The following is a 20,205-nucleotide window of genomic DNA, read 5'->3' on the forward strand; positions in this document are numbered from 1 at the left end:
AAAAGCAAAACGATTAGAATCCAAAAGTTTAGTGAAAATATCAGCAAGTTACAACTTTGTGTCCAAAAACTGCAATTCAACATCTCCTTTCTCAACATGATCCCTCAAAAAGTGAAAACGAATATCAACATGCTTTGTGCGTGAATGTTGAATAGGATTCTTAGCAAAGTTAATAGCACTTGTATTATCACAAAAGAGAGGTACTTTCTCAAAAGTAAGACCATAATCTTTCAAAGTAGATAAAAGCCAAAAAATCTGTGAACAACAACTAGCAGCAGCAACATATTCAGATTCAGCAGTTGATTGAGCAACACTAGATTGTTTCCTAGAAGACCATGCAATCAATGATGTACCAAGAAATGATATGTTCCACTAGTATTTTTCCTATCAATTCTACAACCCCCAAAATCAGCATCAGAATATCCACTTAAGCATATAGAAGATGAAGTAAAATACCAAATTCAAAATTGAAGTGTATGATTCAAATACCTCATTATTCGCTTGACCGCTTGACGATGTGAAGCACGAGGAGAAGCTTGAAAGCGTGCACACAAACACACAGCAAATTGTATGTCTGGCCTAGAAGCAGTTAGATACAACAAAGATCCAATCATATTTCTATATTCCTTTTCATCAACAGCTTCACCATCTTCATCAGGATCCAATACAGCTGTAGAACCAATTGGTGTTGAAATTGGCTTGCAATTCTCCATCTTGAACCGCCTCAAAAGATCCTCCGTATACTTCGTTTGATGCACAAATGTACCTTGAGATGTTTGCTTAATTTGCAATCCCAAAAAGTACGATAACTCACCCATCATGCTCATCTCAAATTCCCTGTGCATAGTCTCAGCAAACTCTACAACCAAAGCGTGAGTTGAACAACCAAAGATGATATCATCCACATAAATCTGAACAAAAAGTTGATTATCACCATGCTTAAGAATAAAAAGCGTTTTGTCAACCTTTCCCATTGTAAAACCTTTCGCAAGCAAAAAGTTCTTAAGCCTATCATACCATGCTCTAGGAGCTTGTTTCAAGCCATACAAAGCTTTAGACAATTTGAAAACATGGTTGGGAAAATCAGGATTTTCCAAACCTGGTGGTTGTTTGACATAAACTTCCTCCTGTATAAAACCATTTAGAAAAGCACTTTTCACATCCATTTGATACAATTTAAAACCTTTTGAAGCAGCAAAAGGCAACAAAAGTCTAATTGCCTCAATTCTAACAACAGGAACAAAAGTTTCATCAAAATCCAAACCCTCCACCTGAGTAAAACCTTGAGCAACAAATCTAGATTTATTTCTCACAATTAAACCATCCTCATTTTGTTTATCTTTGAAAACACACTTGGTTCCAATAATATTATGTCCAGAAGGTGGTTCAACTAAAGTCCAAACTTTGTTTCTCTCAAAATTTTCACGTTCTTTATGCATGGCGTTAATCCACGATTCATCAGTTAATACATGTGACACATCTTTGGGTTCAAAAAAAGCAACAAATGCAGAATTTGCACAAACATCATGAGTCGTTACCTTAGACCTTGTAGTCCGCTCACCTATATTACCAATAATTTGTTCCGGCGGATGTTGTCGTTGAATGTGCAAAGGAGCAGCGACTTCTGAAGTTGATCCACGTTCTGTATCAGTACTGGTCGAAGTAGTAATCTCTGGAGGACCATCTCGATCAGCATCAACAGTACCCGAACCCGACGTCCCTGGCCGGTCTGACCGCTCCTCCTGAGGCGGTCTAACCAGAGGTGTGCCGGCGGTCTGACTGGCCTAGCGCCCGGTCTGACCGGCCGAGCCGACCTCGTCGTCGTCGTTGTCGTCGCTCTCGTCTTCAAAAATACGACCATCCTCCCCCTGAACCTGTGACTGTGTACCTGCAATATCGGGTCTAGTTCCTGGATTAGCCTCATCAAAAGAAACTTCGCAAGTCTCAATGATTTTGTTAGTCTCCAAAATAAGTACATGATAGCCACGAATATGTGCGGGGTAACCAAGAAACAATCCATCGGTAGAACGTGGCTCAAACTTATCCAAATTTCCAGATTTCAAGAAAAAGCACTTGCAACCAAAAACACGCAAATGTGAAACTTTGGGTTGATGTCCAAATCGAAGTTCATAAGAAGTTTTTCCAAGTTTAGATCTCAAGAAAACCCGATTTGAAATATAACAAGCAACGTTAATAGCCTCAGCCCAAAATTTTTTAGGAGTTTTATATTCATCCAACATCGTTCTAGTCATCTCAACCAAAACATGGTTTTTCCTTTCAACAACACCGTTTTGTTGAGGAACACGTGGAGAAGAAAATTCATGTTCAAGACCTTTTTCGTTGCGAAATTGTTCAAAAGAAACATTTTTAAACTCACCACCATTATCACTTCGAATTCTTTTCAAAGAACCAGGAAATTCAAGATTCAATCGAAGAAACAATCCACGAAAGTGTTGAAAAGCTTCGTCCTTAGTTGCCATAAAGAAAACCCAAGAATATCTAGAAAAATCGTCAACAATAACCAACACATACCACTTTCCTCCAACAGATTGCACTCTAGCTGGACCAACAGTGTCCATATGTAATAGCTGTCCTGGTGCATCCGTTATCACAGAAACAGTAGGAGCATGTGAAGAAGCAACCATCTTAGCATGACGACACGGTGTACAAACCAAATCAAAATCTTTCTTAAGTTTAGGCAAACCACGAACAAGATCCAAACCACTTAACCTAGTGAGATAATCAAAACAAACATGTCCAAGTCTACGATGCCAAAACATCACATCTTTATCAAACTTAGCAACCAAACATGTTATCACAGGTGAAACAGGATTTTCAAAATCAGCTTTAAATACTCTTCCATAGCGAGAAATATTCAACACAGAATCACCACAAGAATCGAAGACTTTACTTCCAGTTTTCTTAAAGTGAACCTCAAAATTTTCATCAACAATTTGTGAAACCGAAAGCAAATTGTACTTTAAGTCCTCAACCAAAACTACATTCTTCAATTCAAATTTTTCATTTACCTTAACCAAACCTGTAGCGAGAACGGCACTTGTAGAAGCATCACCAAAGATAATCAATTCAGTCTTGGATGCCTTCTGAAGTGAGGAGAACCAATTTTTATCACCAGTCATGTGCCGCGAACAACCGGAATCCACGATCCACACGTTTTCCTTCCTTGCCACCAAAGCCTACACACAAGCAGAAGTCGAAGCCTCAGTATTGGGGTTAGAAGATAATAAAAATTTAGGAATCCAGTACTGAGACACACGACTAGTAGATCCAATAGGCATATATCCATGTGCAAAATCAATTTGAGAATTTTCAGAAAAATTCCTCCGAGGCCGGTTTGACCGAGATATAGTGGCCGGTCTGACCGGGGGCCGGTCTGACCGCTTCTGTACCACCGGTCTGACCGGTGCCCGGTCTGACCGACGCTCAGTACCGGTCTGACTGGTCGCCGGTCTGATCGCGGGACCCACTGCGGTCTGACCTGTTCCCTCGAGGGAAAACCCGATTTTTGCCACTTTGATTTTGCAAAAGCAATCTCTCTCTCCTTTTTCTGTTTGTGAGCTAATCTGAAACAAAAACCAACAATATGTCCATCTTTTCCACAAAAAGGACAAAGTATATTTTTCACGATGATTAGACACATTGGTAGCATTAGAAGATTTAGCAATACCAGCAACAACAGGAGATTTTGCATGCACAATATTGGATTTTGAAGAAGATGCATTCAAGGTAGACATGATACCAGCAGATTTAAACACAGTTTTGTTAGTATCAGGTTTAACCAAAATCTCACCACTTCTAGCACCAACACCTAACATAACAGGAGGATGTCTAGAATTATGAGCATAAGGATTAAAACCTAAACCACGGTTATGTGTGCTAATCTTTGATTCATCCAAAATCATGTTGAGGTTCTTTTTACCATCAGAAAATCTTAGCAAAAAATTTTTCAAACAAGAAAACTCTTTTTCCAAATTAGCACAATTTTCACAATCTACCATAACACCTTTGCTTTTACGACATTTAGGGCAAGAAAGCACTTCATTGTTTTTCACAACATCTTCCTTGAACTCAACACGACCTAAAGCATCTTTCAATTTCAACTTATTCAAATTACATGTTGAGCAATCCAAAACATCATGAGGTTGTTTTAACTTCTTAGCAGAAATCATGTTAAACATCAAACTAGCATGAAAAGCAATTTGATATTTTTGCAACAACTTTTTAGTTAAAAACAACTCATCCAAAGTGCGTGTATGCAAGGCAAAACTACAAGCAAGAGAAGATCTATTTTTCAAATCATGTGCAGCATTAACATCTCTAATTTTTGAAATCTCATTCATTAAAACCACACAATTTGAGCAAACATCATCATTAGGAATAAGACATTTTAACCTATCAATTTCAGATTTAAGAGATTCAGTGATAAATTCCTGTTTTCTATACATCTTCTCACACTTCTTATTTTTTGCACTCAAAATATTAATAGCTTCCTCAAAAGCACTTACCTCATTATCTTCATACTCTGTATCCGATTCACCACGCGCCATAAAACAAACACCGGAGATGTTCTTTCCCTTGTCATCATCTCCACTCTCACCATCTACATCACTTAGTGGCTCGAAGGCGGCGCAAACTTGTTGAAAAGCCTTCCTGAGATTCTCCAGCTTCCTCCCTTGGGATGAACCCTTCGGCTTGATGTTGTTGGTCTTCTCACCATCTGTCTTCTCTTTTGCCTCTCCCAAGCTTAGGACAATGCGAACGAAGATGATCAATTGAACCACATTCAAAGCAACGATTTGGACCACCTCTTTTCCTGTTCCTGGCATTATTCATAGCTCGAGCAATTCTGTTAGCAACCAAAGCCAAATCCTCCTCCTCGATCTGTTCGAGTTGATCATCGGATGTGGCATTAAAAACAGCAAGAAAAGAAGGCTTAGATGAAGAAGCATCAACATCCAAAGAAGAAGAAGAAGAAGAAACCAAAGCACTCAACTTAGAATCAACTTTCCGAGAAAGAACAATCATCTTATGTGTTTTCAATTTTGTGTAAAGCAAATCCAAAGTCAAAGTAGACATGTTAACAGATTCCTGAATAGATGTAACTTTCATCTCCCAAATAGACATATCAAGACCATTCAAAAAGTGACGAGAAATCTCAGATTGTGGATAATTAGCATCATAAGAAGAATCAACAGATCTAAGATCACTCAAAATTTTATTAAACCTAGAAAGATAGTCATCCAAAGCTTCTCCAGGTTTCATCTCAAATTTAATGTACTCCTTTTTGAAAATATCACGACGAAGTTCTTTAATGTTATTTGTTCCTTGATGAAAGTTACTCAAAGCATTCCAAATTTCATGAGCAGTTTGAAAATGCGCAACACGATCATAATCCGAACGAGAAATACCACTCAAAAGAATGTTGCGAGCTTTGCAATTTTGTTCAAAAGCAAATTTTTCAGCAGCAGTATTATTAGCTTCAGGAATCACATAAGGATGAGAAACTTTTCTCCAAATATCATAAACTTCAGCCATAATGTAAGATTGCATCCTACTATACCAATGAGAAAAATCCGTTCCATTGAAAACATTAGGATTAGTTGAAAACCTAACAGGAGTAACTATGGCAAAAACTCTAGATCGATAAAAATCCAAAGAAGAAACAAGGCTCTGATACCACTTGTATGATCGAATCACAATAACTAAGCCAACCAGAGAGGGGAGTGAATGGTTGGTATACCTAAAAACCGAAAACTTTTAGCGGAAATAAAAGTTACCCTCGAAATCGACGGAAGTCGGTCTGACCGAGATTGATCTGTCGGTTTGACCGAGTGGTGCCGTCGGTCTGACCGAGATTAGATCTCCAGTCTGACCACCGAGATCAGCTGTCGCCGCCACCGGTCTGACCGCCTCGCCACCGCCGGTCTGACTGCTGCTTGCCGCCGATCTAACCGCCGGTATATCGCCGGTTAGACCGCCGAAACCCGGTGAAACATAAATCGAAGAACTCTTAAAGTAGTTGACGACTTTATTGATTCTCTGTGTTTACAAAGTGCACCAACAGCACTCCCTACAAAAATTTCGACTAAACTCGAAACCCTAACTCAAAACTCAACTCAATTGCTCTCAAAAGCGATACCGGGAAGCATCACGCTCCCCCTCTATTTATATCCGAGGTAGGCAGCCTAAAGCCACGAACCAAACTCATACTAGGAGTCCTAAACACCTTAGGAAACCCTCTAGTACAAGAAACAAACTTTACATAACCACTCATACCAAATTTGGACTCCTTCCAAATTCGACTCCGCATCCCATATGCACACAATATCTCCATCGTATGCCATATGGAATCTCCATCAACCACGTGCATCAACTCTAGCCTAAGTATCCCGCATGATCTCTGACCACCACGGACGTCATCTTATCCCCAAGCCAACTCCCGGTCCGTCACCGCAAATACTCTCCCGAGGCATCGAGTCACCTACACATGAAATAAACAAAGAAACCATATTCCGAGACCAAGCTATCACAACTTGACTCATTAGTAGCAAACAATTGTATAGTATCCATCTAGAAGCCATAATCATGAAATAATCACGGATATCCAAACAAACAACCCGAAACCGAAACCAACACAGCGTCGGCCGGTCAGACCGCGGGCTGGGCCGGTCTGACCGCGCGATACACGCCGGTCTGACCGCGCGATACACGCCGGTTTGACCGGCTACCAGAGCCCGATCTGACCGGTCACATGAAATAACAGAACCTGCGATTCACCTATAAATCCAATCATCTCCAAAACCACTTCGTGAATAAATTCCAAATATCAAAACCAATAATCTCCAATGCCAATTGTTCATCACAGAATAATAATAAAAAACACCTTTGATTTTACACAGTTTACGGTGGTACACGGAGAGTAATCTTGAGGATGTGGAAAAAAAAGGAGTCCAAACTGAAACAATAAATGTATAATAAAGGCAAAAATAAAAATATTTTTATGAAAATCTTGCAAAATTCATGCTTCCAAATAATGTCTATACTAGTTTCAATTGGATTTTTTTTCTCCCAAAACAGGGCAACATCATGCTAACTGGTCCATCGTTTGCCACCTCAGCATATGCCCCCGTCATCTTTACCCTTTGTCTCCATGATGGTAGCCAAGAAGAGGATAACAATGAGAATGAGGTGGAGATAATATGCAATACCTGCAACGGTCTCTTCAACAACTACAACAATACCATAATCGAGACAGTCAACACTGGGTATGGTCCCGCTGAGGTGAGCTACGCTGTGCTGACCAACGTCGTTGAAGGACAGGTCACAGTCAAGCTGGTCCGTCGAGATGAACACAACGACCCCACTGCAATCACCGGTGTTCTTGGGAGGATCATCACGCGCAGCAAGCTCCTCAGTGTTGGTTGTGTCCTGTTCTACAGCGACTTTGGCAGCATCCCACACATAGGATCAGACGGGTTGATCCCATTGGCGAGGCGTGCGCTTGCAGTGCCAGCTATGATGTCGTTGACGATCGAGTTGGACTTGTGTTCTTCTTCCGGTGATGAGATTGTCGGAGCTGCAGTCGAGTTTGACCCTACGACTAGTGATCAACATGTGGAACGTGTTATTGGAATGGGTGGTCATGAGATCCAAGTGACAATCTCATGGTTGGACTTCCCTTGGTAGTGCCCTCATGACCATTTACTAGTATAGCTACTCATCTGAGAGCACTCCAAAGTAGAGCAATTTGTTAATCACTATTAGTGGTGCTCTTATCATTTCTTACCATTTGAAAAGGAGACTTTACTGAATAACCGTCACTCATCTTCTAGGTTCGATTGAACCATATGGGACGAAGCGGGAGAGGGAGGCAGCGGGCATGCCGGTCACCGTGGGTTACACCAATCAGTCCCTGTGAGGTAGCAAGGTGATATTGTATGGGAGTTGATGTGGGCACGACATGCCGCACCCTTCCTATTATTTCGGTTGACGTGGGCATGTAGGAGGCTACATGCAGCGCCACGTCCTTATGGTATATGCAGATGAGTTGTTCTCCAACTGTTTCATCTTGCAACATAAATCATGATATTGGTTGGATTCAAAAGTCTGGGCCCACTTGGATAGGCGGAGGAACCCAGGGCGAGCCCGGAGCAGGATGCATGCTAGGGCCCCGAGACCCCTATGCTATACCCTGGGGCAGCCACATGCCTATGGCACAATGTTTGTCCGGGGCACCAAGTTGGCCCAGGGTAGTTGGATTTATAGCTTTTCTCGTTACTTCGGATAAGCTTCTCAAAGATGTCATTGATGAACAAGTTCTCAATGTACACCGCCTGTGGAGGGTGCACCAAGTCACCAGCTGTCTCCTCAGCACCTTGAGATAGAGCTTGTAGGTCTCAATTCTCTTCCTGGCACCTTGGAGATCTAAATCTTGTGGGTCTCTAGAAGGTGTAGATCTTGTACATCTCTTCAAAAAGTTCAAAACCTCTATTGCCCCAAAGACCCCGGAGGGCTGAGGACCCTAGTCCCCGTTCCTCCAACACATGTGATAAAACCTTAGGTCGCAAGGAAGAAGCATATTTGTGACGGGTGCTTTTTCACCCGTCAAAGATAACTGACACCATAGACGGTTGGGGACTTGATATAGAGATCAGAGCAGCTCGGCATAGAGGGTTCTCTAGTGTGGAGGAGATAGCTAGGGTAGGCGCTCGCAGCAGAGGAGATGGTGACCCACACTTAGAGCGGAGGGGACGATGGCTAGTGCTCCGAATTGGAGGACGGGGTGGTAGCGCTTGGATGCATGCAACTTTCGGGAGAAAGGCAGATAGACGAGAGAGGAAAACAGAGAGTTCGAGATGGGAAGATGAGGTTGATCTAGAGAGAAAGAAGAGAGACCTGAAGGCCATGTTAGGTGCATGTGATGGTATGAGAAATTGGCTTGTCAGAGATGATATTTTATCTTTAATAGGTCATTCAGATATGACCTTAAATCTGTAGCACGTCGTCCTCGTCGTATCTCAAACATGTCCAACCCATCAAAGATGAGGTCATGTGACATGGATCACATTGATCCGTCATAGATGCATGTTTCTGTAGTTGTGGGTAGGAGAGGGCACTAGGGCAGTTGGAGCACATGTAGCAGGTGAGGTGGTCGTGATGTTGTCGGAAGTAACAAAAAGGGTTAATTAGATCCATGCCACTGTAACTTTGACGATTTTGAAATATGCCATTACTATTTATCAATTTAGAGGCATGCCATTATAATTCTATAGTTATTTGAAATATGCCACTACTTACCCTTTCAATGTAATTTCTAGAATTTTTGGACCAAATTACCCTTCTTCCTCCTTTCTCCCCTCTCTCCTGTTCATCTTCTCTACCAACTAGATGCCTCAGCTACTAAGCTGAACATCAAAGCAGCAGGTAGCATGCCTACTATGTGGAAGCGGAGCAGCTACTGTGGACCCAATTATCTAGGCATACGCAGCAACGATGGGTCAAACCAACAACTACTCCAATCACCAGGACAAGAACCCAATATGAATTAGCTGTCGTGTTGCTACAGTGTTGCATGTATCAATATCCACCAAAGCACTTGATTTCCCATAGAAGAATTAAGATGCAGCGGAATCAAATTGGTGGCCTAAGTTACCAGCCGGTCGTTGGTTGGTCCTCGGACGGCTTGGCTTTGCGACGGGCACGACAACGGGAGGGATTCGAGCACCAGCTGCAGCACCTCGTACCCGACCTCCGCCTCCTCGCTGACGAGGATATCTCCCACAGCTCTAGTCTGTCACCCATCGCGTCGATGGCCCAACGTGTGAAAATGCCCCGCAGGAAGGGGCTCGCGCAGAGAGCAGCATCAGTGCACCGGCTGGTCGGCATCACTGGGTGAAGAAAGGGGATGCATATGTTGGAGAAGAAGAAGAAGAGACGGAGGAAGAAGACAAGGGTAAATTGGTCTAAAAGTTTTAGAAAATACATTGAAGGGGTAACTAGTAGTATATTTCAAATAACAGTAAAATTGAAATGGCATTACTCTAAGTAGATGAATAGTAATGGTATATTTCAAAACTGTAAAAGTTGCAATGGCATGGATCTAATTAACCCTAACAAAAAAGGGGGATGGTCGTAGCTGGTTCCAAGACCATGGGAATACACCAAGGCTGTTTTCGAGAGGAGGGATTGGCCAACACACAAAACAAAGTTCGTATTAGCATAAGATTAATTAAGTATTAACTAAAATAAACTTGAAAATGGATTAATATAATTTTTAAAGCAACTTTTCTACATAAACTTTTATAAAAAAAAAAGTAACCCTTAGTAGTTTGGAGAGCATATGCACGTGGAAAATAAGGGAGGTGAGTTGAAAAAAGAGACCGGGCTGTGAAACACAGGAAGTACGAAGTAGTAGTATTTATTTTGGGGTTGAGTACAAGTTATGGTCATGACACTTCACCCTGGAACCTAGTAGACCGTTGGCTCCTATCTTCAAGTGGTGAAGGGGCGGAAGCTATCTTCCTGCGCAAGCTCTCCTCAGCTTTTTTTTGCAGTGAGCTTTTTACTTTGTGGTTTTACAAATATGCCATCCGAGTCCCGTGCCGTAATCAATTATAGTTTTTCATTAAAAATAACAACTTTGACATGCAACTCACATATATAATTAAAACAGGCAACTATTCGAGGGATTGAATAATTATGTTTGAGTGTACAACCACACGTACAACCATCTATAGGTTAGATCTCCCTCGAAAAAAAAAAGAATCATACAACGTAGGAGCACATATGGTAGATAGTACAGATCATAGTAGCACACAAATATCCTTTTTCACCGAGATCGTTGTATGGAAATAATTGAGTAAACTAATTAACGCTTAGCTGGGTATCGACGTGTAGAGATGTTCTGGATTGATGCAATTGGATCTCCTTGAAGCCACAATTGTGGTTGTCGCTACAGAGAATCCTCGATCGTCTCTATACAATTCAGCGCTCCCTGTAAAAGTGAAAGACGAATGCTATAGCCATATGTCCAAAAACGACGTAAGTAACGCATACAACATTACTAGCTATCGCTCAAAAGTTAATTAGGCCTACTCAAACCGTGTTTATTCCTGGGAGAAATACTACGGAAGGGGTGATTATTTTACATGAGATTTTACATGAATTACATCGCAACGATAAAAGTGGTGTAATTTTTAAGATTGATTTTGAGAAAGCTTATGATAAAGTTAAATGGCCTTTTGTACAACAAACTTTGAGAATGAAAGGCTTTTCTCCTAGATGGTGTGAGTGGATAGCTTTTTTTGCTCAAAGTGGTCATGTTGATATAAAAGTTAACGATCAAATTGGTAATGGTTTTCAAACTTACAAAGGTCTTAGGCAAGGGGATCCTTTATCTCCTATTCTTTTTAATATAGTAGCTGACATGCTTACTCTATTGATTAAGAGGGCTAAAGAGGCGGGACTCTTGAATGGGGTTATTCCTCATCTTGTTGATGATGGTTTGTCTATCTTGCGCAGATGATACTATCATCTTTTTGGAGCATGACTTGCAACAGGCAAAGAATTTGAAACTGATTTTATCGGTATTTGAAAAGTTATCTGGCCTAAAAATAAATTTTCACAAGAGTGAATTATTTTGCTTTGGTCAGGCAAAGGAATGTTATGAACAATATTATGATATTTTTGGTTGTAAGTTAGGTACCTTTCCTTTTAAATATCTTGGAATTCCGATGCATTTTAGGAAGCTTTCTAATAAAGATTGGAAACTTATTGAAGAGAGAATTGAGAAAAAACTTAGTAGTTGGAAAGGCAAGCATTTATCTGTTGGTGGTAGGCTGGTGTTGATTAATTCTGTTCTTTCAAGTTTAGCCATGTTTATGATATCTTTTTTTGGGGTGCCGAAAGGGGTTCTTCGTAAAATTGATTATTATAGATCGCGGTTTTTTTGGCAAGGGGATGACCATAAGAAAAAATACAGGCTCACTAGGTGGGATGTTGTTTGTCAACCCAAGGACCGGGGGGGGGGGGGTCTTGGGATTCATAATTTGGAGATACAAAATAAATATTTTTTAAGTAAATGGTTGTTTAAGTTAATTAATGAGGAAGGGGTTTGGCATGATTTATTGAAAAAGAAATATCTCTATAATAAATCTATAACCCAAGTTGACAAGAAACAAGGTGATTCCCATTTTTGGTCTGGTCTTATGAATGTTAAAAGTACTTTCTTAAATATGGGTTCTTAAATTGTCAATCATGGGGAACAAATTAGATTTTGGGAAGATAGATGGATTGTTAACTTGGCTTTTAAGGATAAATATCCATCTTTGTACATAATTGTTCGGAGGAAAACATCTTCTATTGCCACTGTTATGGGATCTGTTCCGCTTAATGTTTCTTTCAGAAAAGCTTTAGTTGGTCAGAATCTTGTTTGTTGGCATGAGTTGTGTGCCTCTATAGTACATATTCAGTTGAATGATTCGTCTGATAGTTTTAGATGGAATTTCCATCAGAATGGCTTGTTCTCGGTGAGGTCTATGTACCTAGCTTTAATTAATAGTGGCTATATCGAGAGAATCAAGTGTATTTGGAAGCTTAAGTTGCCACTTAAGATTAAAATTTTCATGTGGTACCTACTTAAAGGGGTTGTGTTAACTAAGGATAATTTGGCAAGGCGTAACTGGAATGGCAGTTTGAGGTGTTCTTTTTGTTTGAAGAATGAGTCTATTCAACATCTCTTTATGGATTGTCATTTTGCGAAGTTTCTATGGAGAGTAGTTCAGTTCTCTTTTGGTTTTAATCTTCCAGTTAGCATATCTCATATTTTTAATGGGTGGCTTTTGGGAGTTGATAAGAAAATGAGTAAACTGATACTTGTTGGAGCTTTTGCCATTTGTTGGGCAATATGGCTGAGTAGGAACGATATGGTTTTTGACAAATCACCATCATTTTCCTATATGCAGGTCATTTTCAGGGCAACTCATTGGCTCCGGTTTTGGGCACAACTACAAAGATGTGATGAAGATGAAGAGTTTCTGAATGTTGCATGCTGAAAGTTGGAGACCACGGTTATGCAACTTTTTGCCAATTATGGTTGGAGATTTACAAATAGACTTCAATAATTGTGATCTCCTTATGTTAGGCTGGTTTCTTTGTTTTTCTCTTCGGTGGGTTCTATTCATTTAGATTTACACTATGTTCATAAAAACTACTATGTAATAATTGGCTGTAGCTCTTTTGAGTAAAGGCCGGGATATTATATTCCATTATCTAAAAAAAACAATATTACTAGCTATATACTCCCTTCATGTTTTAATGTATGACGCCGTTGATTTTTCGATCAACGTTTGACTATTCTTTTTTTCAAATTTTTTTTGCAAATATAAAAATATTTATGTCATGCTTAAAGAACATTTGATGACGAATTAAGTCACAATAAAATAAATGATAATTATATTAAATTTTTTTGGATAAGACGAATGGTCAAACATAGGAAAAGAAATCAACGGCGTTATATATTAAAATGTGGAGGTAGTACAGAAGACGAAGTAATATAACTAAATGCATGCAACATTTGAAGTAGGGCGCTAGCTGCGAGTTCAATTTACCTTGGGAAGTCCGGTGACCAGGTGATTTCAAGCACAGTGTTGCCGGCGCCGGCGGCGCGGGGTGTTAAAGCATGCAATATTTGTTTTGTCTGCTGCTTACCACATACACCGGCGGCGAACTCCAGCTTACCTTGGAAATATTCGTTGCCAGCATGCAGCTGGGCCTCTATCAAGACAGGGAAGTCAAGTGGTACAGCTACAACAGAACGTGCGAGTGGAACCGTCGAGTCAGAAGCCAGTTGCACCTTGGCCTGCGGGCTACGGCTGAAGAGCACGCTTCCGACCCCGAATTTTTGGCTTCGCACGGTGATGACACCGAAGACGGAGCCGGAGGTGGCTCTGCCTCCGGCGAGAGGCAGCAGCTTGACCTGCACGGTGGCCTCCACTGCGTTGCTCAGCACCGCGTAGGTCACCCTAAGGGGCCCGAGGCCTGTGCTGAAGTTGTCGGTCAATATCTTGTCGTACTCGTTGTCGTCGTCATAGCAGTCCCAAAACAGCGTACCACCAACGGCTTGAGATTTAGATATATATGATTGACCACCTGTCGGAGTGTGGGGATTAACTTCAATGAGGAAGCTCCCCTCGGCTGAGATGGCACTATGTGGACCTGTAAGGAACAAATTGCCCTGCATGCATGTATTGTCTGCCAATCAATATATACTTATGGAATGAATCTAGATACACTACACACATCAATGAGTAGAGGGCCCATTTGCTTAACCCAGCTCCACCTCTCTAGTTTATTCTGTGAGAGAGCTCCACCTAACTTTGCTGCTACTTAGGTGGGGCTGAAATTGTTTGGCTGAGCTCTAGTTTCAAGAGAGGAGGAGCTGGAGCTGTGTCAGAGTATCTTATTATTTTTACTCCCTTCGTTTCACATAGAGTATTGTTTTGTTTTTTTTATATAAAATGTTTCACAATTAAAGACAAAAACAATATTGTGAAACAGAGGGAAATTAGGGATCTGTTCAGATTGATGCCAAAATAAACCTTTCCAAAATTTAATAATGCTAAAATTTTGGTAGATTGACAACTTTGCCAAGTTTTGATAGGATATACTCAATATAAATATATAATGTTGCCAAAATTCCATAGACATTACCAATATTTGATAAAAAAAACTAAATATAGCTACATGATTATCAATTTTACTAAATAATGATATAGTTTAAAATGACATTAATCTGAACAGATGTATATTAACATTTGTTTTTTAATTTACCTGAAAGTCGCGGATGACAGAAGGATCTCCTTCTTGGTGCTTGAAGAGGATCTGGCCGCGTTCCCCATCATATATTGCGATGGTACACCTGTGAAAATTGTCACTCGCGTACATGGGGTTCACGGTCAGCACCTCCACTAACAAGCGCCCGATACAGCCGTCCATGGAAGATTCTTCGCGGTCATCAGGTGATGAAGGCCTCTTTTCTTCTTCGGAGAGAGCCTGTGGCGCTCGTTTAGCCAGTGGCGGTGGCAGTTGTGCATGCGGGCGTGGACCATAATCCGATGGTGGTGGCCGCCGCAGACACGGTGGCTCCTTGCGTTGATGAGTAATCCTATGTTGCACATGCCATTTCGGGGTGTTACGTAGCAGTTGGACTATGGTGAGCGCGTCACAAAAGCATTTGATTTTGGTCTCCGCAGTTAGTTCCCAGGGCAATGTTGGCGGCGGCCACCCGCCCAGTATCCGTGACATACAAGTCCAGTTCCACAAGTAGTTTACTTGCAGCTCGGTGAGGGTGACAGGCGCGTTGCTTTCGTAGCCATTGTTCACCGTGTCGTAATGTGGAGTCATCCTCGCGGACTCGCAGATCACAACAGCCAGGCGCGCCAGATGCCGTTTTGTGGCAACGTCAACTACTCCATTTTGGGGATGTGCGTAGTCCGATAGCTCATGGACAGCGTCGAGCACGCGAGTCCTTCGCAGGTCTACACTCATCAATTCCCTCAGGACCACTTCGCTTGGAGTTGAAGGGCCCTCCGGCACATTAAGTAAGCTTCTGTACCGGACGTCGCATCCTAAAAACGTGGAAGAGTTCAGCAATGGCATGTTCTTCGTCGGCACGCCAATTTCGAACCATTGTCCTTTCTGGTTCTTAAAGCCAATAATGTAGAGATTGTCATCCCGGACAGCCAGGGTTGCCCTGTCGTTGTCGTTGCCCACAAGGTTAATGTACATCCACCTCGCCGGCTGTTTAGGATGACTTCCCATTGCGAGAACGGGACGGCCAATGTGTTGATGCTTCGCGAGCCTGTGGCGAAGGTCATATATGAATCCACTGTACTGTTGTGTCGTCGAGACGTTGTAGGTCACTACCTCAATTATGGGTGGCCTTCCAACATACGTATTTCCTCGCTTGCCAAATTTTGGCGCCATGTCTCTATTAGTTCAAGGAGTTAGCGTAAGTACACATATCAAAGGAAACTAGCTAGTCATACGCGCATTTAAGAAAAATGAAAAAAGTCAGAGATATACACCTATAAATGAAATTTCGCTTTATCGCAATGGTCTGATTTACACCATAAATTCTACTGATACACTATTTTACACCCCTAAACTAACCAAACAGGACGAACTACTTACCTAACCGATTAGGCGGTATTGGTCCTACAGATGTGTGGCAATATAAGGGCACTCACAGTGCAAGCTATGGGGCCCGTATCCCTAGCCTAAAAAATTGGCTCAAAGCCACCCATCTCACAGTATAAGCACCTCTAGTTGTGTGGTTTAATGGGATGAAGTTACTGTACAAGGAAACTACTCCCACAACGCGCGTTACCCCACACAGGGAGCGAAGAAGGCGTAAATTCCGCACCTACTTCGCCTTTCCCACGACGCGACTCCTCCCCTTCGCCTCGGCTTGTCCACCGCAACTCCTCCTCCCATTCGCCTCCTCCCAATCCGCCGCTCCTCCTCCCCTTCGCCTCCTCCCAGTCCGGCGGCCTTTCCTGCTGCCGCTGCTACTGCCCCCGTCGCCGCCTCCCCCTGCTGCTGCCGCTGCTCCTCCTCCTCAACTCCCTCCCGTGCTGTGAACAGGATACCGGCGGCGGTAGCGACTCTCCGGTCGGATGCAGCAGAGGTCGAGCTAGGCGGAGGGGGGGAGTAGATCCGGCGGGCACGCAGCCGGGGAGGCGGAGTCGGCGGTGACGCCGACGCCGTGGCGACTGACGCGCGCCGGCTCGTCGTCCTTGTGGCGGCGCCGCCTCACCTCCTGTGCTCGAGTGCACGTCGCCGTCATGGGGGACACCACTGCAGTGGGGGAGGGAGGAGGAAGGAAGGCAGCAGCGGGCGCCGCCCCGCTGCCGCCGTGGCCAAGAAGCGCGTGACGCTCAGCAACATCACCGCCGGCGATCTATTATTTTGCTTCATTTTTCTTTTTCATCTTATGGTGGCAAAAATAGTGTTTCTTGAATCCATCTTCTTGAGTTCTTCCAATCCCCAAGATCCTTTGCCACATTTTTGCTTGCCGATTTTGAGGATTTTGCTTGCGCGGGAGTGGAAGAATCGGTGGAGGGAGAGGATTTAGGAGGGTGAATCGGGTATTTCGCTGGGAGTATTGGGCGCAAGGTCACGGGTCGGCGAAGCAACGCTGCCCACAGCGCGTGTTCCTATCGTTTTCTCCTCCGCCCGTGGACTCACTAGAGCGAGGTTTCGCGCGGCTCTGCTTGGGGGCGAGGTGCTCAGTTGGGGTGCGCGACCTTGTGCCACGCAAGCGTGAATCCGACCTGGCGAGGTGAAGCATCGGTCCACGTCCCCGCACTGTGAGAGGCCTAATGGCTTGTCCACTTGGCAATCCAACTATCTTGTAAAGAAAACAATATTTTTGAAAAACATGACTGGTCATAAGTTTTTCATCATGTAGATTGGTGCTGGCGTCGCCAGCTTTCACGCCGACAGATCAGCTTTGTCATTGTTGGCCTCCCCGACCCAGTGGTGGGACCGTGGGAGGTCGTCATCCCGTTGCCCAACTCTAGGAGCAAATCTAGGCGGCGCACCGCATTGCCCACACTTCGACCTTCGCTCTGCTGTGGCGTTGGCGTCACCGCTACTCTGTGCTGGTGCATTCCCCTCATCTGCCGGCTTCCGCTGATCGAGCTCTGCTGGTGCCATTGCCATGGTCTAGCCAGAGCTCCACGCCTCTCCGCCACGGCTCTTCACGGCACATAGTGTTGCCCCCGTTGCAGGGGCGGAGCTAGAGCGAAACGAAGGGTGGTGCCACTTGCTTAATTTACTCTACTTTAGATCGAGTTTAAGCTCATGCGGGTGCCTATGTTTACATTGAAGGGGTTGCATACATGGTGAAAATAGATGAGATATAGCTAAAAAATTTTCTTAACCGGGTTCCTGGGCACCTCCTAATATATACTAGCTCCGCCCCTGCCCGTTGCTATCTACATATGAGGTGGCACTACTGACCACCTCGATTGCCGGCTTCATCCCATCATCCCATGGCACCAGTAGCAGATCTGGGTGGTGCCGCTACGTACATCGCCTATAGTTCGACCTCCGCTCCGTTGTTGGCATCAGCATGGCCGCTATACGTAGTGCATCGATCTCCCTTACCTGTCGGCCCGTCACCAAGGTAACCTCGACCTGATCCAGAAGCGGGAGAGGCGACGACCTCGATTACCCATCCCTAAATTGCTCCAGGCCAAGCACGCTTACCCTCGGAGTTCTTTAGAGATCGGCTTTCGAAAAAGAAGTTGCAACTTATTGACATAAGTATTCTATTAATTCTATTAAGCCCTAGACCGGGATGTCAACCTTTTCCCTTCAATTTTATTTATTTTATCCCCTAGTTTTACCGCTTCCAATCAGAATACTTTTGGAGTTCAAGATGTGAAATTTCGAAGTGCCTCATCTATCTCGTAGCTAAGAGTTATTGCTTGGATCTGTCCAGTCCAATTAATTTGGAAATTACATATGCATATGTCAAGTGGTGACATTTCTGGTCACCTGATTTTTTTTCTGAATTGGACACATTTTTTCCTCATGTTGGAACTAGCGCCCTAAGGAAACTGGAAGTTACGTGCCTTGTGCGCGATGACGCCAAATTGCAGGTGCAGTGATATGATTGAGGACGGACGAAATGGATAAAAAAAATTACGAGAACCTTATGTATTTTTTATTAGGTATATAGATAAAGATGTGTACTCTAAACACCTCTTCTAATATTCTTTTTTTTAATTTCGAATTTTCGTTATTTGTAATTTGTATTTCTATATGAACAGTAAACTCTTCTTTAAATATTTATTATTTTTTAAATTTCGAATTATAGTTATTTCTAAATTACATTCCTATATGAACTCTATAATCTTTTCCCAGTCTTTCTTATTTTTTTAAACTTTGATTTTTTTGTAATTTCTAAATTTTTTCTATATATACTCTAAACTAACTTCAACTTTCAATTAGTTTTAAATTCCTATATGGGCTTTAGACTATTTTCCCAATATTTTTTATTTTTTTAATCCCCAAATTTTATTATTTTTAAATTGTATTTCTGCATGGACTCTAAAGTTTACTTTTAATTCCAACTTTTAATTAGTTCTAAATTCTTATATGAACTCTAGACTCTTCTTTTAATATTCCTTATTTTTTTTAATTCTAAAATTCTGTTATTTCTAATTGTATCGCTATATGGACACTAAACTCATCTCTCGATATTCCTTTTTCTTATTTCGAATTTTAGTTATCTCTAAATTGTATTCCTATATAAACTCTAACATCTTCTTCTAATATTCCTAATTTTGAATGTTTGTTATTTCTAAGTTGGATCTATATGGACTCTAAACTCTACTTTCAATATTCCTTTTTTTTATTCCAAATTTCAATTATTTATACATATATTCTATATGGACTTTTATATTCTTATTCCAATATTCATTATTTTTAATTTCAAATTTTAGTTATTTCTAAATTGTATATGGATTGTAACCTCTACTTTTGTTATTGTTTTTTTATTTTTAATTCCTTTTCAATTAGTTCTAACTTATATACGTGCATGGAATCTAGTATCCTTTTCTAATATTATTTATTTTTAATTCCAAATTTTAGCAATTTTTAAATTGTATTCCGATATGAACTCTATTTGTTTGGACTAAACTGTGATTTTATATGTACTCTAATCTCCTCTTTCAATATTTATTTATTTAATTAATTCTTAATTTTAGCTATTTTAAAATTGTATTCCAATATGAACTCTATTTTTTTCCTTTTGGACTAAACTGTGTTTTTATATGGACTCTAACGACTACTTTTAATTATTTTTTTAATTTTGAATTTCAGTTAGTTCTAAATTATATACTTGTATGGACTCTAATATCCTCTTCCAATATTTATTTATTTATTAATTTCAGCTATTTTAAAATTGTATTCCTATATGAACTCTATTTTTTTTCCTTTTGGACTAAATTGTATTTTTAAATGGACTCTAACGACCACTTTTAATTATTTTTTTAATTCTGAATTTCAGTTAATTCTAAATTATATACTTGTATGGACTCTAATATCCTCTTCCAATATTTTTTAATTCTGAATTTCATCTATCTTAAAATTATATTTTAAAGCAGTATACTA

The 20,205-nt window shown here is 41.5% G+C and overlaps 1 protein-coding gene across 1 annotated transcript; it reads right to left on the bottom strand.

Annotated features, from left to right (window-relative positions):
• Positions 1-13,624: 13,624 nt before the first annotated feature.
• On the bottom strand, positions 13,625-16,005 carry LOC127754633 (60 kDa jasmonate-induced protein-like). The gene is made up of 2 exons (XM_052280207.1): positions 14,851-16,005; positions 13,625-14,254 (listed from the first exon to the last, which is right to left on the bottom strand). Exons 1-2 carry the CDS (start codon positions 16,003-16,005, stop codon positions 13,625-13,627), a joined length of 1,785 nt encoding a protein of 594 aa, XP_052136167.1.
• Between the last annotated feature and the right edge of the window lie 4,200 nt (positions 16,006-20,205).

Source organism: Oryza glaberrima, chromosome 11 (assembly GCF_000147395.1).
Source record: "Oryza glaberrima chromosome 11, OglaRS2, whole genome shotgun sequence".
NCBI lineage: Eukaryota > Viridiplantae > Streptophyta > Magnoliopsida > Poales > Poaceae > Oryza > Oryza glaberrima.

What these genes read in the sequence shown, in the direction of transcription:
- LOC127754633 (XM_052280207.1), bottom strand. Translation starts at nt 16,005, where the DNA reads ATGGCGCCAAAATTTGGCAAGCGAGGAAATACGTATGTTGGAAGGCCA. An exon ending in CTGTCATCCGCGACTTTCAG is followed by an intron (nt 14,255 to 14,850) that starts GTAAATTAAAAA and finishes ACATGCATGCAG; the next exon opens with GGCAATTTGTTCCTTACAGG.